General features: G+C 39.6%; 1 protein-coding gene across 2 annotated transcripts in view; it reads left to right on the plus strand.

Moving 5' to 3' along the window:
* The window catches only part of SLC39A12 (solute carrier family 39 member 12), a 40,748-nt gene extending 20,117 nt beyond the window's left edge, over positions 1-20,631 (plus strand). The window contains exons 8-12 of one of the 2 annotated variants that reach the window (XM_089531425.1): positions 2,582-2,734; positions 6,837-6,900; positions 14,943-15,101; positions 17,318-17,505; positions 18,561-20,631. In XM_089531425.1, the coding sequence (XP_089387551.1) occupies positions 2,582-2,734; positions 6,837-6,900; positions 14,943-15,101; positions 17,318-17,505; positions 18,561-18,689 (693 nt within the window). In that variant the 3' untranslated portion in view covers positions 18,690-20,631. The remainder of the gene's footprint in view (positions 1-2,581; positions 2,735-6,836; positions 6,901-14,942; positions 15,102-17,317; positions 17,506-18,560) is intronic. The other variant, XM_089531426.1, reaches the window with a different exon arrangement.
* The last annotated feature ends 4,809 nt before the right edge of the window (positions 20,632-25,440 follow it).

A 25,440-nucleotide genomic window follows, 5' to 3' on the forward strand; every position in this document is an offset into this window, starting at 1 on the left:
TAGCAAAAGCCACTAAGAGGTTCAGCAGAATCAACTGGGATGTATTCTCTGTCCAGTTCCCAGCATAGATAATTCAGTAAGGTGAATCGGTCTCCATCCCATAAACAAGTCTAAATCCAGGATGTAATGAGTCTAGGTAGTTCATCTCATCCAGCTACCCCTGGAACTGAGAGTTCACCATACATCTTATCTCTTCAAGGATCCTGAACAAATCCTTGGGCTGAATGGAAAAATATCTATCTTCACTGGATGTGCAGAAGCCCAATTTACATCCACTAGACTTGTTTTCAACTATAGTGTCCAAGTGGGAATGAATCAGAGTAATTGTATCTGCAAAGTACTCCATAAATTCTGAAGATGATGATTTTCTGAAGAGGAGACTGTTTAATGATCTGAGTTCTCTTGTGGGCAGGTTGTAAAAGCCGTTTCAAACAACTCCACTGGATGGTTCTTAAATAGTTCACATTGTCAAGTTTCATTAGACTAGTAACATCTTTTGTATTCCTAAAGACAGGTAATATTATAAGGCTTGCAACCAAAGAAAAACATTTCTCAGCACAACAGTTCTAGAAAATTCTGCTCCTAACAAGTTAATTGAGCTCCTGGCTACAGCTTAGATCAGAAGGTGCCCTTCTGTTAGCAGAAAAGCTCTCATGCTCATGTAAATGCTATTTCTGAAGGATGTTCTATGAGACAAATTATTGCAGATCCAGAAAAGTGCTTTCATTTGCACAAGTTCTTTTCCAAGTCATTGTTATGGCTCATTTAGTTTTATAGCTTACCACCAATATCTTCCTTATTCTTCCTTGTTATACAGTGTACTGCAAGCTCAAGTACATTGTCCTGTTATACTGTGAGACATTTTCCACTTCCATCTGTACAATAGTACATGGAACTGCATTAATGCAATTTCTCCTTTTATTTAGTGTTCTTTGGATATTTAATCAGAGGATTATATCCTGCCATTCTGACCCTAATAAGCATTTGAAATGACAGCTGTGTGTGCATCAAGGCCACGGTCAGGATAATATATTGTAAGTTAAGACAAACTGATGGCACATCAGTCACTAAATCTCATTCTTAACATTTACTAACTACTCCAGGATGTTTTAGGATTGAAGTTCCCATAATTACATTTTAAAATGTTGCTTCTAATTTTTAATCTAGAATCAGGCTACGTCTGCATCAAAACATTTCATGCAATTAACACACACCTATAAAAGAATTCTACAATACAAAAGTGCAAGTCTATTGTTTGGAGGCAAAAAGGAGTATTTAATGGTGCTTTTTAAAATTACAAATCAGAACAATTATCTTCAGTTATCAAAAATGTGCCAAAAGCAAAGTGCACAAAGTGGAAAAATGTCTCTCTTTTTTTGGTCTAGTCCTCTAAGGAACTATACCAGGCCAAGAATAATGACAGGATTACTGGTCTATAGTAGAATCATGTGCATGTCTGTCTAGAACTAAATCCCAATGGCCACTAAAATATTCCCACTAGATCCTGTTGCATCCAGCCTAATTGGAAAAGCTTCCAGAGCAGGTTTTATGCCATGCAGGGCTTCAACAAGAGAGTTAGGCAAAAATAATGATAATAAAATAAAATAAATCTCAGATCTGTTGACACTGGCTTCTGAATTGCACCATTGGTTCTTGGTCTTTGAATGTCATGGAGCTTACTATCAACTATGTAGGTATAATCTAATAATAATAATAATAATAATAATAATAATAATAATAATAATGTAAAGCCAGTGTGTTGGTGTAATTTGAGCATTGGACTACAACTCTGGAAACCAGATCTACAAGACCTGAGCAGGGCAGCTGATGACAGGGTAACTTGGAAGTCTCTCATTCATAGGGTTGCCATAAGTCAAAGTCAATTTGATGGCAGTTAACAACAGTAACAGAACAATGGCAGCTGGTGGCTTCCATATCAGTATGGTTTTTGTCCAAATTTAAAGGATCTATCAAAGGTGCTGAACATATTTGGGGGGAAGGGTTCAGCACCATTAACATCACACTAAAACCCGGAAGAAATCACTCCATGATATGAAAACTACCAGCTAGCAGTGGCACAGAGACCAACAAAAGTCTGGTTACACAACCTCCTTACTCATGAATCAGCAGTGACAGAGGCTGCTATTGTCGCAGTTGGTATTTCACTAAAGAAGCACAGTAGACTAGAACACGGTGCCCCATTAGTGAATGTACAGGACCACATCAGGTATTCTGCTCCTATGTATAAGTGTGCATCAATATGGCTGCCGACTGAACTGAGACATCGGCCTGTTACAGACAGCCAAAATAAAGCTGCTTCGAGTCACAGTGGAGGTATGGTGTTTCAATGATGCATGCATCCTAAGAGTCCAGAAGTCGCACCAAAGCCACGCTCCAGTCTGGAGTGTGGCTTTGGTGCGGCTTCTGGACTCTTAGGACACATGCATCATTGAAACACCATACCTCCACTGTGACTCGAAGCAGCTTTATTTTGACTGTCTGTAACAGGCCATCGTTTTAAAAGGCCAAGGCAAGCATCATGACCAATCGCAAGATAATTGTCAATTTCTTTCATCTCTAGGTTTTTGGTTTACATACACATAGTGTTCGAGAGAATGAAAATTTCTATGATGGTAAAGAATACATTTGGAAGATGCTGGCTTTGATTGGAGGAATTCATGGATTTTTTCTGATTGAAAAAGGATTTGCTCTTTTTGTGTCCCCACATGAGAAAGTAAGTTTATCCATTCTTTTTTAACATCAGCCAAGATTATTCATCATTTGGACCTTCTCTCACCTTATCTTGTGTGGAGAACTCATCCGTTTCCTGCAGAGCCACACATGACCATTTGTTAGCCAGGGAAGGAGGGAGGACAGCCACACTGTCTTCCTATAGCTATATGCATGGCAATCATGTCATTTTTGAGGACCTCCCTTGATGTCTCTGGGAAGTAAATGGCTGATGGAGGTGCACAGCATGGGAGTGAGTTAATGAGTGGTCACTGTGCAAGGAAGGGAGTAAATATCGCCACACACACAGGCACACATGACTATCATTAAAAGATGTTTGCAGACACTTTGAAATGGCATTTTGTTGCCTAAGAAGACACAAGCTAATTTCTTATCTTCTCTACATGAGTGTCCTGTTGAGCTGCCCAGCACATCCATCGCTGCCACAAGTCACTCATTGTGGGGCCATAATGAGGTACCCAGCATATGACCATCACTGGGCACCTTGTTCTGACCTCAGAAGCAAGCGACCCATGGCAGGGGAATGGAGGGTGAGGTAACGGGGGCACATCATGGCAGCTGGAGGCCAGGATATTCCTTGCTGTCCTCAGAGTATCCTGGCCAGTGCAGACAAGGCCAGTGTCTCAATCAATTTTGTGAGAGGTTTTGTGGGTTTTCTGCGCTATGTGGCCATGTTCTGGAAGAGTTTATTTCTGATGATTCACCTGCATCTGTGACTGGCATCTCAGAGATGCCAGCCACAGATGCAGGTGAAACGTCAGAAATAAACTCTTCCAGAATACAGCCACATAGCCTGAAAACCCCAGAAAAAACCACGGATGCTGGCTGTGAAAGCCTTTGACTTCACAATTCTGAGGCTTAGTCCAGATAAGTGAGGAGGGAACTGTAATCTGGCTTTTACATTTGGAGTGTACCCCTGGTTCAAGCTCTTTCTGATATATCTCTCAAAGATATAGCAGTATTACTCTGTGGAGAGATCTTGTAGCATCTTTGGCAGGTTACAGACTGCCCTCAAGCAGCCGTTTGCCCGCTACCGCCATTCGCTGCGGAGGGAAGCCCCAGTGGCCAGACCGCGAGGCTTCCCGGTGCAGCGAAAAAGGAGCACCGAAATGGCGCTCCTTTTCAAAATGCGGAAGTGGCGCCATGAGGGGTGAAGCGCGCCCTCGCGGCGTCACTTCCGTCGCGACATGTCTGGATGCTATGCATCCAAGACGTCAAAATGGCGGCGCCCATGTGGATGGGTGCTGCCATTAAGGACGCGCTCCCGCGTACTAGGAAGAAGGGCCGTGAGGAAGGTAAGACACTTCCTAACCCTAATACGGCCCTTCCTAACCCTAGTTCGCACGGAGCACATACTTTATGGTGGTCTGTAACCCGCCTTTGAGACTAACTAACTGAAAGAAAGAAGTTGGCAGCATGAGCATTGGTAGACTTAAGTCTACTTCCTCAGATGCATTTGGTGAAGTGGAAACCTAGATCTAATCTGATTATGTTAGGGAAGATTTTGGTTGAATACTAGGGAAAACCTTATGATGGTAGGGACAATGGAGTTTCTGGTAGTAGAGTTTAGCTTCTAGACTAACAGTGACTAGAAATGGTCAAAAAGGCACTTGCTCTGGATTTCTTGGAGAGATCAGATAAGTCCTTCCAATGTATCCTGTGTACATACCTAATTTCCCAGCAATCTACATTCACACTAATGTAACAGGTCAGGTCTGCCAACAAGAATCTATTTATGCCAAAGAGCCTTCATTGTGTGTACACAGTGTAACTAAGCACCCACTGTTATATAGTAGTTTGAATGTTGGATTTAGGACTCCAGGAAATCAGGGTTTGAATTTCACTAAGCTATGGAAATCCAATGGGAAACCTTGGGCAACACTTGGGCAATGCTCTCTCAGCCTTGTTGTTGTGGACCTTCATATTGTTTGTAACTTATGGTGACCCTAGCACAGGGTTTTCTTGGCAAAATTTGTTCAGAGGGGGTTTGCTTTTGCTTTACTCTGAGATTGACTTGCCCAAACTTACCCAATGAGTTTCCATGGCTGAGTGGAGATTCAAACCTTTGTCTCCATAGTTGTAGTCCATTGCTCAAATCACTACACCACACTGGCTTTCTTCTCTTAGCCTTAGAGGAAGGTAATAACAACCACTTCAGAATAAATCTTGCCAAGAAAAACACCATGATAGGTTCACCTTACAGTTACCATAAGTCAGTAATGACTTGAAGGCACATAACAAGGGCAACTGTGATTATGTAATTACATGGTGAGTGCCTTAAACTACATGTCTGCTACATAATGACATTGTATATCAAATTGTGTATCTACCAACATGTCTGCTTATTATTATATTGTGCAAAGGGGATGCAGTGACTGTTTCTACAGTCCCAGTGAATAAATTGGTAGCTTGAAGGTGCTAACAAATAGTTATGCACCACTCAAGAATATACAACTGCACAGCTGGAATCCATTTAGCTAGTCTCAATTACAGTAAACCCATTGAATCGAGTGTTGAATGGTGAGTCAACACAAAGGTAAATTCATTTGATTCAATGGGTCTAATTTAGTTGGAACTAATAACAGTCTTTAGTCAATACACTTGTGGAATTCCACGTCTACAGCCATGAACTGGATAGACCTGTTGCATGATGGTCAAAAAACTACTACTGCGTGTATAATGGAACTTACATATGTTTATAACACATACATATACAACATCCAGAAGAAAGCCAGAGGCCACAGAAACTGTTAGGACTAGGAGGCTGTAGGAAAGATGAGGTTGCTGCTTCTGGTGCTGTCTTGGACCTCTGCTTCCATCAGTGAACTGGGCTCTTGCAGGACTGAGGCCCTGACTCAGTGGGCACTGATTGTCATCTATCTCAGCTGCCTTGCTTGGCTGAGATATAAAATCAGGACTTCCGTGGGGGACCCACCATGCAGTGTACTGTGCTCTTTGCAGGACTGAGGTCCTAACTCAACCAGCTTGCATTTATAGAAGGCAAAGGCTTGTCCTTTTCCTGGTAGAGACAAGACCTTGTTGTCTGCATTGAGCATTCCTGCTTTTATTATCTGCCTGTGCTACTCTTTTTAATACCCTCTGTCCTGTTGGCCCATTATAGGAAAGATCTGTTTTTCAAAGGAGGGAGGGGATACACAGGTTCAGGGAGCAGCCATTAGAGTCACATAGGGCAGAGGAAAATTTGGAGGGAGGAGACAACTAAAATATCATGGAAGAGGGGAGCACAAAAGGGTGCTTATTGTCCCCAAACTATCTACCAGCCCAAATGGTATAGACGGTGTTGGTGACAGCCCCACTGCTGCTGAAGGCCAGGTCAATGAATGGTAAAACAGTTACCATTCAGGACCTGATCCTGAAGGAACAAGCTGACCTGGCCTGTGTTACAGGTGGGAAAAAAAGTTGCTGCTCAGGTCCAGGCTATTTGGCAGACCGTCTCTTCCTCTATGAGCTAGTTTCTGGGCCCTAAGATCCTCTGGAGAGGCCCTTCTTTCTGTCCCACCAACATCACAAGCATAGTTGATGAGGACACGAAAGAGGGCCTTTTCTGTGGCTGCCTGTAGACTCTAGAACCCCCTGCCCAGGGAGACCAGAATGGCCTCCTTCTTGTTGGCCTTCTGCCGGCAAGCTAAGACCTTCTTATGCAGGCAGGCTTTTTAAAACAGAATATTCTTAAAGGACGGGCTTAGGGTGTTGTATCATTATCTTTTTAACTGTATTTTTATTCTTTATACTTTTAATTTATTTACTTTTAATAAGTAATCTATTTTAATACTGTAAAAATGTAATTCTGTTTTAATGTATCACTTTTCTATGATTCCAACTGTATTGCTCTTTTAATGTTGTGAGCCGCTCTGGGTCCAGTTCTGGGAAAAGAGGGAGATAATAATAATAATAATAATAATAATAATAATAATAATAATAATGGGATTCTAACCTGTAAATTGTTTCCCACTTTTAAAACAATCCTATAAAACTGTGAATTGTTGGTAGGTTAAAGAGATCAGAAAAAGAAAAATGAGTTTACCTTTTCAAGTTAACCTATTTCTTTTTTAAAATCCAATTAGCACAGTCCCGAAGAGTCTGGTTCTCTTGAAATTTCTCCAAACAAGAAGGCAGTTGTGAGGAAGCGTAAGTATTCAAAAGGATAAAAGAAGCCATTCTACACCAAGTAATCAGTGCAAAGTCTTAAGACTTTGTCAGTATAAATATAAATTATCTTTCTCTGTATACTGCATCATCCTCTGCAGTTCCATCTGACATAATTATATAATCAAACCTTTCCTTAAATATTTGTTGCCATCCAAACCACCCTCTCATTATGAGGTTCATAATAATACCTTTGGTATGGCATCTGTTTTCCAAATGTTATCCAAACAACTTCTGAGAATATATTTTTAATCAATGCAAAACCATCAGAGTTACTACCAAAATAACTTATAGAATTTTAAACATTTGCTAAATTTTTTGATGATTTCATCCATGCATCAATTTTGGGGCATGAACTGCAGTCATGGAAACAGCTGGTAGCTCAAGGATTTGAAAGCCTATTCTCACAGCTATCGTCAAAGCTGTCCTTACCATTAGGCAGTGAGGCATTTGCTTTAGAAAACAGATTTGAGAATATCATGTAAATGCAACAAATGTGTAATAAACGTATAGCTTTGTATATTTTACTGCAAGAGATAGAAAGAGAGAAAGAGCTCATAATTCAAAATGACCTTGATAGATTCAAAAGCTGGGCCAAAACTAACAAAATGAAGTTCAACAGGGGGAAATGTAAAGTACTGCACTTAAGCAGAAAAAAAAAATGAAATGCACAGATATAGGATGGGGGACACCTGGCTCAACAAGACTACATGTGAAAGGGATCTAGGAGTCCTTGTAGACCACAAATTGAGCATGAATCAACAGTGTAATGTGGCAGCTAAAAAGGCCAATGTGATTCCAGGCTGGATTAATAGAAGTATAGTGTCCGGATGAAAGGAAGTAATAGTGCCACTCTATTCTGCTTTGGTCAGGCCTGGCCTGAAATACTGTATTCAGTTCTGGGCACCAAAATTAAAAAAGAATGTTGACAAACTGGAGTGTGCCCAGAGGAAGAGCGGCTCACGGAGCTGGATATGTTTAGCCTGGAAAAGAGACTGTTAAGAGGTGATATGATAGCCCTGCTTAAGTTTTTGAAAGGATGTCATATTGACATTGGAGCAAGTATGTTTTCTGCTGCTCCAAAGAACAGGACCTGGAACAATGGATTCAAGCTACAGAAAAAGAGATTCCACCTAAACATTGGGAGAAACTTCTTCACGTAAGAGTTGTTCGACAGTGGAAGACATTTCCTAGGAGAGTGGTGGGGTCTCCTTCTTTGGAGGTTTTTAAACAGAGGCTGGATGGCCATCTGTCAGGGGTGCTTTGATTGTGTGTTCCTGCATCTTAGGGGGTTGGATTGGATGGCCCTTGGGGTCTCTTCCAACTCTGTGATCCTATAATCTGCATTTCAGAATTCTCATTCAACAGAACTGAAGGATCAAGGAGTTTTAGGAAATGTCTAAATAGCCCATCTGAACTGTTTTCTCACTGCCCTCACAACCTGTTTACATGATGCAGGGACAAGTCCTGTCTTCATGATGTGAGGTCATCTCCACACCAAATCAATCCTACCCCTCTCTTAATTTGGTGTAAAAAACTCACCTTTTGCTCCAGATTTGGCAAATCCAGAGCACTCTGTAGAAATGCCAGGTGGCTGTCTACACACTTATCCTGTGTGCTACCCATCAGCACCAACACTGATGCAGGTCACTTCACTCCATCCATGTAATCAATGCTGGGGTGCACCTCATTTCTGACCTCAGAGGGAATGATTCACACCAACAGCAGTGGAACTAGAGAGCATAGCAGGACATGGGTGAGTAGACATCCGCCCAGCATTGCTACAGAATGTGGAGATAACAGGAGGAATCCAGGGCAGCTCTAGGGCCAGAATATTCCAGGAGCAACTAGCCAGAATACTCCAGGACTATTCTGGCTCATATAAAGTAAAATTATTATGCTATTTATCATTATTATTATTATAATACTTTATTTATATAGCGCTGTAGATTTACACAGCGCTGTACATACAATCAATAAAATGGATAAAAATAAAGCCTGCTAATGGCATACATTCTAGAGGATAATAACAAAATATTTATAAAACAATAGATAATAATACAAGATAGAATTAGATAAAAATAAGCAGGCAACAAATTAAAAACATCAAATATCAAATCAAATATCAGATCTATTTGAACAAAACTGAATGCATACTGTAGAAATTCAGTTTTGCAGTCTTACACCACAAGCTTGCGAATGTTTATGCAGAAATACTGTTATCAACTGAACTCACTCCCAAGAAAAGAGGACTATCAGCTATTGCAGCCCAATATCAAGGATTGCATCCTAAGGCAATGTTAAAAGAATAATGCTCACATTTCCACTGTTTTTGCAATTACCCCTATAAAACCTTAGTACACTAGTTTTAATTTTCAGCTTTTTGCATATTTTATAACATCATTCTTCATGTTATTCGTACATGTGTCTTATAGAAATTTTGATATTGCATATTTACATATATATTGCATATGTACCATGCTCATTTAATTAAGCATGCACACACATATCACATGACACAGATCTATCTATCTTACAAATACTTATCCATCTTGAAAATTGTTGTTGTTGTGTGCCTTCATTTCATTTCCAACTTATGTTGACTCTAAGGTGACCCTATTATGGAGTTTTCTTGGCAGAATTTGTTCGGAGGGGGTTTGCCATTGCCTTCCCCTGAGGCTGAGAGCATGTGACTTGCCCAGGGCCACCCAGTGAGTTTCATGACCAAGCAGGAAATTGAACCCTGGTCTCAAGAGTCGTAGTGCAATGCTTAGACCACTACACCTCATGACTTTCTTTATCTTATACTGTAAATACTTTTAATAAAATTAATAAATTACTGTTGTGTCCAGAGGAACATAAATAGACGCATCAGTGAATCTCATTATCTCAGCTCTGTTAATAACTTTTCATCCAGAGAAGTTTATGACATGACCTGTGCATACTTTGGTAGTGTCTTTTTCTTCTGAAGATTCCTTAATATAAACACCACATATAATGGACTTAGTTTCTACTTCAAGGCATAGCCCTCCATTTTCTTCAGTGCTAGTTTCCATGCTATTATCTTAATCCATCTCTGGATGTTTCCATGGTTTTCAGTCATCACATCCTAATAATATAAAATGTCATGGTGCAATCATTTGTTCCAATCTAATTGTCCCTGTATTTGGAATAATTATATCAAAAATATCTTCTCTTTGTTCCTTTTCTCATTCTTTCTGTATAAAAGTAAGGTGTAAGAGAAAAGATGTAGTTCCTTTCTCCTGCACTTTGGGTACAATTGGAATACAAAAAGCTACTTAATTTATAGTTCTATAGGCAAAATAGACACATTTTATGGGTTATTGTGCAAATGCAATGTTTGCAAAATACTTCTCGATTAGGCAAATATTTTGTTGAAGGTCTTCTGTAACCCGTTTTTCTTTTCAAATGTGATTGAATTTTATATGAGAACCTTGCCATCAGCTAGGAAAGAGGACATCTTTGATGGATATTGCCTCACCTTGTGCACACTTTTTCTGCTTTAATAAATAGGGTCAGCTCTGGGTTTCACAGACCTGTAAGTGAGAAAGTATCTGGCCATTTTGGCTCTATACTCTTACATTGCTTTCCCCTTTTTCTTTCCTGTTTTAAACTAAGGCATGTTTTACTAACATATGCCATCAACAGAACCACCAATAATAGCAATATCTGCTAATTACATCATGCCACAGGAAGTTGTAACACAAATGTTCTTTTTGGCCCATAGTCTTCAGATAGAGTAATCTTCCAGGGTGATAATTTAAAGTTCTGACTTCTGTAAGTATCCGAAATGGTATCTTCAGCCCTGGATCACTAGTCTCCACCTTTCTTACAGACTGCAAACAGAAAAATATGGGTCTTGATAAACTGTTGTTTTCTAAGAAGGAGTCCCTCAGCCCTAACTAGGAGAGTGGACATGAGGAGAGGATGCGCTTATATATAGCAATCCTCTCCTTCCCATTTAAGTACCATACTGTAATAACCTACTGCCTGGATGCAGGGCTGTCAGATCTCAGGGACTGGTCCTGAGTGTCAAGTTTTCATAGGTCATCTCCAACCAGGAGACAAGGGTGCAAATTCTCCAGATGTTGTGGACTCAATTGAAAGCAGTAGTTAATAGCTATGAGAGAGTCTTTAGCTCAGCCAGTAGAGCAGCAGCATGCAACAATTTGCAAGGCTTCACTTATTTACTGCAGCTTGCAAAGACTCTCCAAGGGTCTTTCAAGTTGTTACTTAGATTATATTTTTAGTGTAATATTGTATGTAGTTATATTTTTGGCATAAAATATAGTTATATATTAACTTACATAGCTTCATCTTTCCCTCCCAGTAGTTGTAGTACCAGAGTTCACATTCCATTCTGCATCCATCCTCAGACTAGATGGAAGTAGGATAGAAAGATAAATAGGGCAGATTAAATTAAATTTGCTTAAAATGACTGTCTTAATTTGCAAACAGTAAAATGTGTTATCTCCTCCAATCTATATGTGTATGTTTCTGAATGACAAGTAGTGAGCAACTGCAATTGGTACTTAATGCATGATGATGATAATAATAATAATAATAATAATAATAATAATATTTGTATACCGCCCTATGGCAAACCAATACTGATATTTTCCACTATAAGCAATTGTTTATAGAAAGTCTACATTGGAACAGAGTGGTGTAAGCCTAATAGCTTATGATTACTATTGCAGCCCTGTCTAATGACTGCAGTTATTTTTGTCTGCTTCCTTGCAGTCTGCCTTTAGCCAGTATCCTTGAATCAAGGAAAATAATTTCCATGCTTTCCATCTAGTCCATGCTTGTTGTAATATGCAGCACTCTGAGCACTCCTGCTTGACAAATTATAAAGTATGAGGCCATTCTGTTCTGTCCTTTTCTACAACCATTACATATATAAAGATAACAGCATCATGTTTCACGTGTTAAGATTTCAGCTGAGCTAAAATGTACACCCATTGCAGATGTGGTGGAGCAACCCTATTATTTTTGTACTTCTCTTGTACCCTGTTTCATATTTTTGAAAGAGCTGTTCAAGCTGAGGACATTTAGATTTAGTTCTCTAAGTTGGCAAGGAAATCTGCTATGCCTGCCAATATTATTGAGCTCCGAGTGCTCCCAGGCAAATAAGGGGAACTTTCTGAATACAGTGTTTTTTATTATTATTATTTGCAGTGTTTCCTTTTATAATCATTTAGAAGTTTTCAGTTTATGGGAGAAACATATCTTCATTACTATCCTTTAAAAATGGCCTATGGGGAGAGGCAGTCTAGCAGTAAAATAACAGGAACTTCCCATTGCTCTACTTTCAGTGGCTTTTTAAAACATTAATATTATTCAATAGGCTCTCGTGATGTCTCTTGAGAAGAAAAAAGACAAAAGAATCAGATTGTTTATCCTTGAAGTGAGGATATAGCCACACTGCAGAAATAAAGCAGTTTGACATAGCTTTAACTGCTGTGACTTATTCTACAGAATCCTGGGATTTGTACTTTGCTGAGACACAAGAGCCCTAACGTACCAGGCTAAATACCTCACACATTACTTTGGTGAGACACAGGATGGAGTCGTGGTAGTTAAAGTGGTGTCAAACTACTTTACTGCTCAAGTTTGGAAGGGCTGTGAGTCACACAGTGTGATAAAAAAACAGGGTTTTTTTCCCTTTGGTAGCACTGAACTTGTGGCATTCATTTGTCAGGGAGGTTCACCACTTTGTCAATGTTCAGACCCTAGGTAAAAACTGAATTGTTTCAAATTATGTTTGGAACTTAGTAATTCTGTATTTTACTGCTAAGCTTTCTATTTTTCTGTTTCTGTCTTAAATTTTTTAAAACTGATCTCGTAGGCCTGTTACAGACTGCCAAAATAAAGCTGCTTCGGGTCTCTTTGGAGGTATGCTCTTTAAATGATGCATGGGTCCTAAGAGTCTAGAGGTCGCACCAAAGCTACACTCCATTCCTAAGCACTGGAGTGCAGCTTTGGTGCAGCTTCCGGATTCTTAGGACCCATGCATCATTTAAACAGCATACCTCCAAAGAGACCCGAAGCAGCTTTATTTTGGCAGTCTGTAACAGGCCCATTAATGCTGGTGTTTTTAACAGGGTTCATTGTGAGTTCATTGGGAGTTGAAAAGGACAATATGCAATCCATCATCCTAAAAGATTATATTTATAGGTCCATCATCCTTTTTGGAAATCCCTAGCCCCTTCTATAACATGAGATATACTCAGAGATATTGTAGCCTAACCTAACTACTAACCAGATTTCTACAAATTAGAAAGACTATTATTAAAATTGGAGTTCTTCTTATTTCCAAACATTATACCACAGTGCTTCATGCTTTTTAATGTTAAAATGATTTGTGATAATTTAACACAAATATGGTAATGCAGAGCCCAGATGGTGATGGAATGTAATTCCTATCAACCTGAACCAGCCTAGTTAGTGATGAAACTGAAAGACATTGGTCAGAATCCTTTATGGAAGTTGCAAATGTTCAACTTAGGGTAATAACACACAACACACAACAATTGTACTATTATTGAACTTTCACTGCTATGTCTGTCTCCTGTGGCATTTTGGGACTTGTAGTTTAATGAAGCCTAAGAGTTATCTGGCTGAGAATTCTAAATTCCCTTCCCTAAACTGTAGATCCCAGGATATCATAGGAAGCAACTGTAGCAGTAAAAGTGGAATAATAGCACTATGACAGTGTAGTGAAGTATCATTGTCAGAGTTATGCACCGGTGACTGTTACGTGTTTATGATCCCTGTGCAGCCCCTTGTTTAGGTTAGGGGCTACGCAGAGACTGTGAAGGTCCTCCAGTCCTTATTTAGGAGGCAACAGCCATTGCAATGGGGGCTGGGGAGATCTGTTCCCCTGTCTATCAGGAAGCTGCTGACTGACATCCCTATCCCCTCAAAAGTGATCTCTAGCATAAGGGTGAAATGTGTCAGGGGTCTTGCTTTTGCCTGTTCCAGCTGATATCTCTTATGGATGTGTGTCACAGGAGGGATGGAAATGGCAGTCAGCTGCTTCTAGAGCAACAGAGGAACAGACCCTGGCAATCACTGTGGAGATTATCACAGGAGTGAAGCGGATCGCTCCCATCCTTATCGTTCAATCACACAAAGATTATCAGATGACATCACATTTATTCTGTCATTATCCCATCCTTATGCCAGCCTTATCTCATGATTGTGCAAAGATTATCAGATGACATAGTGCTTATCCCATCATTATCCTGTCAATGAAGTGGAACTGACCTGTCATTTTTCAATAACTGAAGTTTTTGTTAATGAAAACTAATAGGACAATTCTACTTTATTGACAGGATAATGACAAAATAAGTATGGCATGTGTGATAATCTTTCATGCAATTGTGTGATAAGGATGGCATAAGGATGGGAGTGATCTGCTTCACTCCTGTCCTTATCCTACGTGTGATAATCCCCTGTGGCTCCTGCCTAGTAGGGAGATTGGAGCTGGGATTCATAACTACAGTGCCTATGCATACATATTTCACCATATAGGATTCCAGCAAATGTGAGTTGCTATCCAAGAGCATCTGAAGGGCTACATCCCAATGTAAGGGAGCAACAGAGTTATTTCCTTTCAATATATCTTTTACAGGAAACTTTTAAAAAAATTGTATTGATTTTTATCTTTTTGACTTATAGTAGAACCAATTTAAAACCAAAGCAATCAGAGATTCATGATAGATTCTAAACAATCTAGTTGAAACCGAAAGGAAAAATGTTAATTAACAAATAGTGTGATTTTTTAAAAATATATATTTTAGGTAGTAATATTGCATTTTAGTTTGTGTTTGTATTTTACAGCTGTGAGTCACCCTGGGCACAACTTGAATAAGAAGTCCTGAAACAATTTGGCAAGCAAACAGACAAATAAAAAAAGTTTTGAAAGATAAAAGGTTTCCAAGATGACACTGAACAGATACAGTTATGGCACTTTCTCTGAATTTTTGTTCTTCTAGGCCAAGGGATAAGTTTGTTAGCCATTATGATTCTGGTGGGCGACAGTCTTCACAATTTTGCCGATGGTTTGGTAATAGGTGCTGCATTTTCATCATCAACAGAAATGGGCGCGACCACAACAATTGCTATATTATGCCACGAAATTCCCCATGAGATGGGTAAGCAAGGTCTCATGTTTCCATTCTTGGCACAATGTACTTTCTCCTTCCTGAAGGACACAATACTTTGCTCTTTAAACATTGATCCCCCTTTCATCTGTGCATGTTAAAATCAATTACTCTTGTTAACTTGGTTTTCAGCAAGCATTTTCATAACGGTTTTTATGCTGGCATTGACAACATGTAAGAGAAGAATATATGTGGCAGCTGGAGGGTGTTCTGTGTCTGTGTTTCATGTCTTTTCTTCCCTAAGAATGAGATACCAGTATTTCTTTGAGAACTGTTATTTTATAGTGTCCTGCAACACTCACTGCTCATTTACTCTTTCATGTTACCCTTATTCTCTTCCTACTTCTACTAAGTTTCCCACAGGACAAACTTCTTAAATAATTAATAGATACAACTCAGTCACTTCCAAACCTTTTATAAGGTCTGCCAAACTGATGACTGATAAAAATCAAATACAAACGGCAGAGTGAAACTTGTACTATTTTGTTTCGGGTTACTGTGTGCCTCATTTACAGTAAAACCTTAATTATTTGCCTGCGATGAGCCAAACCTCTTGTTTTTCCAAATATGTACATAAGTATATCACCCTCAATGTCATCCTCCATTTATACAAACTTTCTAAATATCCAGATGTTCTATATAAATGCCCCAAGTCTAGGATACTGCGGTATTTGTCAATCACACAGTCTGTTAGAAAGGATGCAGGATAAGGTGATCAATATTTGCTATGGATGTATATACAACCTTAAAGAACAGAGGCAGTGTGTTTTTGAATACTAGTTGTTGGGGATCAACATCAGAAAAGAGCAATTATTCTCTTGCCCTGCTTTTTGGTTTCCTGGGGGCATCAGACTGGTCACATTGAGGAACATATACAGTTGCCCCTCAACATTTGTGGATTTGACTTGTGCAGATTTGATTATTCATGGATATGATCAATATGTTCTCTGTAGGAAACTTTAGGTCCTCTAGCATGGCTCAATGGTCAACTTCCACCAAAAGTTGCAAGGGAGGACCTAGTGATTCCTACCGAGAACATTTCTCTAGGCATTTGTAGGTCCTCCAGTGTAATTTTATGGTCAGTGTCCAGCTGACGTTGACCATAGGGTTGTGCTGGAGGACCTAGAGAGTCCAGGAGAGGTGTTCTCAGCCAGTTTAAAAAATAGTGTTCTTTTATTTGCAGTTTTCTCACTTTTATGGGGGTTCTGTGCCCCAACCCAAGCGAATGTGGAGGGTCCACTGTACTGTTTGACAGTGAAATAGCCTACTGTGGAAAGTGATTGAGGGTTTAAAACAGAGCTTAGATGGTCGTCTCTTCAGTTGTGGAAAAAGGTTGGACTAAATGCCCTTGAAACTTTGTGATTCTTGTAAAATTTCCAATTTTTTGATTCTGTGATTTGGGGCAGAGTTCCTGCAGAATGAGCAACTGCCCACTCCAAATGCATTAGAAGTAGCATAGCACATTTTGGGGTATGTATAATAATGCACATTAACAACTAAAAGGGAACGTACTGTAAGACTATAATGTCAATAGTCTAAAATCTCCTAATTACATGACTGGATAGGATTGTGTTTAGGATTGTAGAGGTTCTGGACCTCCCAGCTAAGGGAGGCTGGACTGATTCTCAAGCGTGGCTCTCAAGTTCTTAAGTTTGTTGCTGTGGTTTTCTAAGTGGGCTCTAGTTCTGTTTTCAATATTTTTGCATATTTTAAATGTACAGTTGGTCCTTTGTTTGAATGGGGATTCCCGCCCCCCACCCCGCAAAAATGGAGGCTTGTGTGTATTCAAGCCTCATGGGGTTGAATAGGGTGCGCCCCTGTGCATGCACACCATTGGAATTAATGGAGGTTGCTCCTCCATGCCTAATTAAGGCCACGGATCTAGATCCGCGAGTTTGGAGGGGTGACTGTATTTCTGTTTTTCTTTGGATCTTATTATCATTAGCTGTCTTGGGTGCCATCTTTGAAGGAAAGGCAGGACATTCCGTAAATAATAAATAATAAATAATAAATAAACACAAATGACAAACTTAGATATTCACATACAGCGAAAGAAACTGAAAGCTGATTACACTGTCACATGTGGAAGCATTGTACCATTTTTCACAGGAAGGGCTATCTTAATGGTGGCAACTAGTGCAAAACAGTAACAGTACTTTATCAGCCTATAAATATTTTATGTTTCTCTTTCCTCTCTCTCTCCCCAGGAGATTTTGCAGTGCTCTTAAGTACAGGCCTTTCTTCAAAGATTGCCATTTTAATGAACTTCATAAGTGCCCTAACTGCTTTCATAGGACTTTATATTGGCCTTTCAATATCGACAGATCCTCGTATTCAAAACTGGATATTTACTGTCACTGCTGGGATGTTTTTGTATTTATCATTAGTGGAAATGGTAAGTAATGCAGCCTCGTCTGTTGCCCTTTAATCTTTTAAAGAACTTTTTCAGAAGATAAAAGATTATTATAAATTAGCAGATTGCAATCAATATGCTAAGTGGCAAAAACTGCTGCCTTTAAAATGAAAATTGAACACTGTCTGATGGCCACTTCTTTTCTGCCCCCACACTACCAAAATAAAAAACATGCTTAAGACTCTTTTAAAAAAAAGCTGATGACCAACGCATTTAATTTAGAGCCAAATGTTCCAGGCTTTACGTCATGATAATAACAGTTTTCTTAAACTATACTTCATGCCAGCCGTTTTATTTTGAGCCAGTTTTATTTGTAATGTTAGAGGTGCTAGGGACAGATGCATGCCAGCACAGGTCAAATGTCTAATATCCTATATCCCATATCCTACAAGGATTTCCTGTGTAGTACCCTATAGCCATATCCTACAAGCATATCCCTATGGGATAAAAAGGAGGCTATGGCTGAACGACTCTGTAAATGAAAAAACAACAAAACGTGATTTTTATTTTTGTTTTAAATGGCTCAAAATACCAGAATTTTCAATACTACAAATGCAGAATACCTCTGACAGCATGGCCACTGGTCATGTTTGGTGGTTTCAGAATTCTAGGAACTTTACCTCCCGAAAAGTAATGTTTCCAAGCTATCTGACCTATGTTGTCTTGGCGACCAGTAACCCAGTGAATATAGTTATAATGCTGGCACAAGCTATTCAAACTGAGTTATTCCCAGAAGGAGAAGGGACTCTATTCATCAAATGCTCTTTTCTGGGAATGTTGCCTTTCTATTTCTGTGCTTTTCTATGAATGTAAACTTATAGTAATATTTTAGAGTGATAGCATAAGATCCCAGAACTTTTTCTGTCATTTGATGAAGCAGAATATGTCCCAAGCACACTAAAGATTTGTATCATATATTTAGAAATGGTGGATTTAAAAGTTTTTACTAATGAAGTTTGTCATGTTTCCCATAAGACATTTTTCTCCCAGAGATTAATATATTTGGCTCCCATACTGATGTCTTATTCTTTTTTTAGCTTCCTGAAATGACTCACATTCAGACACAGCGACCCTGGTTGATGTTTCTTGTACAGAACCTTGGATTACTATTAGGTTGGCTTTGCCTCCTACTTCTAGCTATATATGAACCCAGGATTAAAATATGAATCTTCTACCAGCAATCTGCAGACACTAGCCTCTTGTCCAGCATCTATTCATTTCATTCCTGGGGGTTTCTACAGGATAGTTCCAAGTGAACTGTGGACCTGATACTATTTTTTAAAAAATGCTGACATTTTGAATCAGACTAAACTAGCTAATTACTTTAACTTCTGATTAATTTATGGTTCAGAATTTAGCATTTAAAAACCGGAATATTTTTCTTGTATGGAATATTTTCAAATACTTTCATGTTATTTCAACAACATTCCTAAGCTCATTTTCCACAGACCAAATTTTCAGTTCTTAAACGTTTCCCAACAAAATCCTCTGATATTTTTAGATATTGTCATTGAAGAGCAACCATCTCAACTGAGCAGCATCACTGCTGATTAATCCAAAGGCAGTTATGAAGCCAAGAGCCTGAATGCAATGGCTAGTTCCAGTCAGAGCTGACCCTGTGAATCAATGAACCTTGTATAAGGGTTGATATATGTATGTGTATGTACCTTCGAGTGGCTTCTTGACTTATGGTGACCTTATGAATTTCATAGGATTTTCTTAGGCAAGGAATATCCAGAAGTGTTGTTGCCACTTCTTCCTATGAAATATAACCTAGAAAGCCTGGTATTTGTTGACAGACTTAAATCCAAGTACTAACCAGGGCTGATCTTGTTTAACTTCCAAATCAGACAGGATATGGTGCCTTTAGTATATTTACTACAGATGAGACTAAAACATGGATTTTGAAATAAGAAAGATATATATTTTACCAAGTAGTACAAATTCTCACCCTAATGTGATGGTAGTAAGAGTACTATATCAAATAGGTGTACAGTGGGCCCTTGCCATAGGCTCCTTAGGTTTGGGGAAGGAAATTTGTCCACCACTCCTAGATGGGGTTACACTTCCACTGAAGGAAGAAGTTCACAGTTTGGGAGGACTTCTGGATCCGTCTCTACGTTTGTCATCTCAAGTGGATGCGATGGCCAGAAGTGCCTGGTATCATCTTTGGTTGATAAGCCAACTGCGACCCTACCTCAACCGAAAGGACCTTGAAGCTGTAGTACATGCTCTGGTAATCTCTCGTCTTGATTTCTGTAATGCGCTCTACATGGGGCTACCCTTGTACCAAGTTCAGAAAGCTTCAACTAGTGCAAAATGCGGCAGCCAGGTTGGTCACTAGTGCTTTGAGTCTTGACCATATAACACCTATCTTGAAAGATCTACACTGGCTCCCAGTTAGCTTCCGGGCACAATACAAGGTGTTGGTCATTACCTTTAAAGCCCTACATGGCTTGGGCCTGGGTTACTTACAGGAAAGCATCTCCCTGTACAATCCGCCCCACACTCTTAGAACAAGTGGGAAGAACTTGTTAGAGATATCAGCATCCAGACAAGTTTCCACTTCCCAAATAGCACACAGTATAGCTGCCCCTAGTCTATGGAACGGATTCCCAGAGGAGATTCGCCTTGTCACATCTTTGGAAATTTTCAAGAAGGCAGTAAAGACAGAGCTCTTTTGCCGCGCATACCCTCTTGACCTCCTATGAAGACCATTGGAACGGAATGAGAGCATCTGACCCTGCGATTGACTGAGGATGTTTCATGTCTTACACTTGATGTTTTATGTTTTAGCTGTGGTTTTTAATTGCACGGTAGCTATAACTGTTTTTTAACTCTGTTGTGATCCCGCCTCGATCCATTGGGAGAGGCGGGAAGATATAAATAAAAACTATTATTATTATTATTATTATTATTATTAGTTTCCACTGGGATTGGTTCCAGGACTCCCCCTCTCCATGGATACTAAAATCCTTAGATATTCAAGTACCATAGTAAAATGGTGTCCCTAATATAAAATGGAAAAATCAAGGTTTGCTTTTTAGAATTTTTAAAAACATTTTCAAGCAGTGGATGGTTGAATCCATGGATCTGGAGGGCTGACTGTATGTGTATATGCAAGTAAAATATAAAACAAAAATGAAATAAATCTTCTAAATAAGTTTACCCTATTATTGTTTTTCTTGAAAGCAGGCAAAATTATCATACATATTACATCTGGCACCACTGTAAAAAACACAATAATGGAATCTTGAAATACCTACTTTTGTTCTGTGGTGCATTTTAACTGTATCAGATAGGACCTTTAGCAGCAGACCATGTCACTGAAGAACATTATGCAGCTAGAAAGCAAATGAGCTGTTCACGTGTGACAATAGTCATAATTCTACCAAACCTGTGATTTGTGAAACAATAATATATCTGTACTGGCCTTTACACAGTACACTTGTACCTTTGATGTACAAGTTCCAGCACACAGAGGTCAAAACTGGCTATAAACCAAAGACGAATGCACAAGCCACTTGTAATATCAAATAACAAATTCACCCTAGTATTTATTGTATTGTTGATGCTGTGTACCTTCAAGTCATTTCCAACTTATGGCAATCCTAATGCAACCCAATCACAGGAGTTTCTTACCAACACTTGTTCAGAGCAGGTTGGGTGATTGGGGAGGGTGCACTGGACAAAGAGATTAACATTCCTGGTAGGAGTGTCCTTGCTCCATGTAGACCCAAACAATTACTTTCTTCAGCCTGAGTCCTCTTACTGCCAAAGGGCTGAAGCTGGGGACTCAGTAAATCTCATCAGGGTGGTTGCCCTCTAACCCCCATGCTAGCACAAACTGGTCTTTCCAACTGTGAAGGGGTCAGGGGTCCATAGTGTGGTTATTCCTAGGTCACTCCTAGCTTCCCTTTTAATATTAGTTTGATATGAAATATGGGGGGCAATGGGGAGGCCCGGTCTTGGGGTAACATTATTGCCAGTTTGGTTGGCTTTTGTTGGTGGGTAGTGCAATCTTTTCCTGTGCCTCTGGCTGCAAAAAGCTCACTACTAACACTTTGGCACCAATACATTTATCTTCTTCTTTTAATGTTTTGATCTTTTTATTTTGATGTAGGGTTTTTAAAAAAAAACATTCTATGCTAATATGGTGTCTATTATGCTGGTAAACCTAAATGAAACAAGTACCGGGAGCTAGAAAAGCATGCTCCTTAGCTGTAACTAGTGTTCTCTGAGTGATGTGTATTCACAGTGTATTCACACATATGGGTCTGCATGCACAGTGTCCCATATGTAGGACTCACAGAGAGTGCAACAAAGAGCATTGTTTTATAGATAAATGAATAAAGAATAAATCTGGATGTGTAGTTTTCAGTGGGGAAAAAAAACCAATATACAAAGGCAAAAGCCTCCATTTTGATATGTATGAAAACAAAAGCACACCACCTTCTCAGCTGCACTGTGAGTATTACAATGGGACTTATAAAATTCACTTTAGAAAACCTCTGTTCTTATAACTTCACAAAGTACAAACTGGGTTAAAGAAAAAAATATAACTAAGAAAATAAGAGAACCAAGGGTACAAAGGCAGAAATCCAACACCTGTGGTAAAGAAAAATAAGGAGACTATAAAACTTGCATGAACTTTTAAATGACCAAATAAAGCAGTGGTGAGAGAACAATTAATCCTTCATGTATTAGAGGATTTCTCCCCACCACCACCACCCAAATGTAGCAGACAAAACTGTATTGTTTAAATTGGAGTCATCCAGCAGACTTTGGCAAATTCTATGAACTGCAAGGAGTGCTAAACTGACCTCATTCTAACACTGTTTACCACTTCAAGAGATTGCCATTTAAGATCAAAGGGAAATGACTGGTCCTCTAAAAGATGTCTTGTGTTGTGGATGACATTTTAAAGCTTAGATTGTTTGTGATAAAATATGATTTAAAAAAAACCTATGCAAGTTTCTGGCACAGTATCATCATAACAATGCAACTATCGCTAGTCACAGCTTATAGTACAGTACCATTAATAAATGTTGTTTTATTTTGGGTTTAAGTTCTTTTTTTATTGCAATGTTGTCCTGTGGATGTATTTTAAAACCATTATTGTAAACTACCTCAGGTTCGGGGAAATGGGATACAGTCATATCTCAGCGAACAAAGCCTCTGACAACAAAGCTTCATTCTACAAAGTATTTTTGCGCAGCACACCTTTTCCACTGTGTCTTCTGTGTAGCTGGCCATTTTTTAATCAGGGAAGATGATGAACCCAGGGTGGTGAACCACAGATCTTTGGTGCTGGGTTGAAGCAGTGTGGCTGCAGTAAATTGTTGTTGTTGTTATTGTTGTTGTTGTTATTGTTGTTGTTGTATGTCTTCAAGTCATTTCTGATTTATGGCAACTCTAGAGCAAACTTATAACTGGGCTTCCTTGGCAGAATTTGTTCAGAAGGGTTTTTCCATTGTATTCCTCTGAGGCTGAGAGAATGTGTCTTGCCCAAGGTCACCCAGTGGGTTTGCATGACGAAGTTGGGATTCAGTCCTGGTCTCCAGCCAATCCAACACTGAAAGCACTACACCATACCGGCTCTTTTTCTGCAGTAAACCACACAATAAATCTTGTACTGGGAAAGAATGGGATTCTGTCCTAATAGGTCTTACCTTAGCTGTGTGTGCCTGCCTATAACACACAAGCTAAATTCTGAAGTTTTTCTGAAATAATGAAGCTTTCTCCAGAAGCTAAATTCTGAAGCTTTCTCCAGAATCTCTTACCAAATATGTGTAAATAACAAAAACAGTTCAATCTATTGTAGCCTCTTTATCCAATGAAAGTATGGTTAGTTTTAACGGTGGCTTACTGGCAGAAGTTATCAAATCTTGGTTTAAGAAGCTGACTTGTTTAAATAAACCACAGGGAAGATTAGCCACAATTTAGGGTTTGACTAGAGCACTAAACAATGATTAGAAGAGCAAAATGGGGAGTACATATATCCATGTTTTCCCTCCACATGAGTGGCACCATGATGGTGCATGCATTGCGCAGCACCCAAATGGTGCTGGCAGGAAGGGACACAATTGGGGCATGCGCACTCCAATCTCACCCCTTCCAGGAAGCTGCTTTAGGCAGCTTCTTTTTGCTCCCAGGAGGGAGCGCATGGTTGCCGCACCATTTGGTGGTTGCGATAACTATGCGGGGCTAAAAGGGGCGGCACAGAGCTGCCTGTCTGTTGAGCCCCTATGAATGTTAATACTATATTAAAAGTCCAGACTGCAAAATAAATGTATTCAGAAATGAGGCCTCATCCTGTTGAGATAATTCAACATCAGTGACACCCCTTTGTTTACTTGTGAAGCAGCCATCCCAAAATGTGCCAATCAGATAAACACTGTTGCTTGAGCAGAGCCTCATGTTTTTCCAAATTCATTCTGAGCAGAACATAAGCATAAAAACACTGGGTTAGTAATATAACTATCATGCTGAGTGTTGGTACTCCCTCTCAAAATCCAGCACTTACAGGAATAAAAATAAAACAGCTCTAAATATTTTAAAAATCTATATATTTTACAGGGCAAATAAAAATTGAATGCCAGGAATGAGGGGTGCATTTTTTTTCTAGCCCTGTTCCTATGTCTTTAAATAGCTGCCTAATGCAAAGGCCACTGTATTGTTGTGGGCACCATGCTGATCATGGCTAAGGTTAACTTAGGTTTGCTTTAGACAGGGTGTGGAAACCAGTTTCAAACACTGGTTTAAAGCTAATCCTAATTAGTATCAATTATATTAATTACAGTCTGCATTGCCATACAAGGATTGATTCTAATGGAAGATGGGGTGTTGAGATAGGTCAGGGCCTACAAGCACACATCATGCTTGGGATTTTTAGCCTTGCAAGTTTTTGGTAAAAAGGTAAAAGTAGTCCCTTGCCATGAATGTCTAGTCATAACCAACAGTAGGGGGTGGTGCTCATCCCGTGCCTAGTGTGGAAATAAAAGACGTTGCACTAAAGTGATCAGTTAGTAATCTTAAAATTTTGCTGGCTACAAGTGGAATGGTGGGAGGAGAGGCACAATATTTTCACAAAACATTACTCAGACATCTGGATGTGTTCCTTAAGCATTTGTAGCAACAAATTACACACTGCAAATTAGTACACTTTTCATTTAGGGTTCTGTGTACAGAAGCAAAGAAAGTAAATAAGAATAAAATTCTATTTGGTACCATGGCTTCCTCACCCCTGGTGTCCTCCAGTGTCAGGGGAGGTTCTTGGGGATGGTTCTGGCACCTCAGAAAAGGAGTAACACCCAGTTGGGCCCTCCTCCCACTGTGAGGTGAGAAGTGACGAGCATGCCCCTCCCAGCTTCACTGTGGCAGTGGCTTCTTCCTGGGGGGAGGCTGCCACCATTGCAAAGGACAAGGGTGAGCATACCCCTTCAGGCTTTGCCACATTGATGGCTTCCTCCTGAAGAGGAGGCTGCCACCACTGTGAAGGAGAAGGGCAAGCATGCTGTTTTGGCTGCCACTACCACCACCTGCAGCAGCCTTCCCCCAGACTATCCTATCAGGGTTTTCTGGGGCTGACAGTGTGTGACTTGCCCAAGGTCACCCAGTGGGTTTCCATGGCTGAGCGAGGAACTGAGCACTGATCTCCAGAGTCGTAATGTAATGATCAAATCACTGCGCCATGCTGGCTATCAGATGTTTTTACTACTTAGAAATTAGTGCAGAACTTTCCATTTGTGTATACACAAATACTTACACACACTTTTCTTACCTTATGAAAATAAAGGAGTTACATAGCTACTTGACAATCCATCATATGGATTTGATGTGGGCTGGAGCTTGTGTATAATGATCAGATCTCCTTCTTGTGGACAGGAAGAGGAGAAAAGGACAAGGATGAATTTA

Source organism: Sceloporus occidentalis, unplaced genomic scaffold (genome assembly GCF_023333645.1).
Source record: "Sceloporus occidentalis isolate IW3139 unplaced genomic scaffold, rSceOcc1.0.p SCAF_7, whole genome shotgun sequence".
Classification (NCBI taxonomy): domain Eukaryota; kingdom Metazoa; phylum Chordata; class Lepidosauria; order Squamata; family Phrynosomatidae; genus Sceloporus; species Sceloporus occidentalis.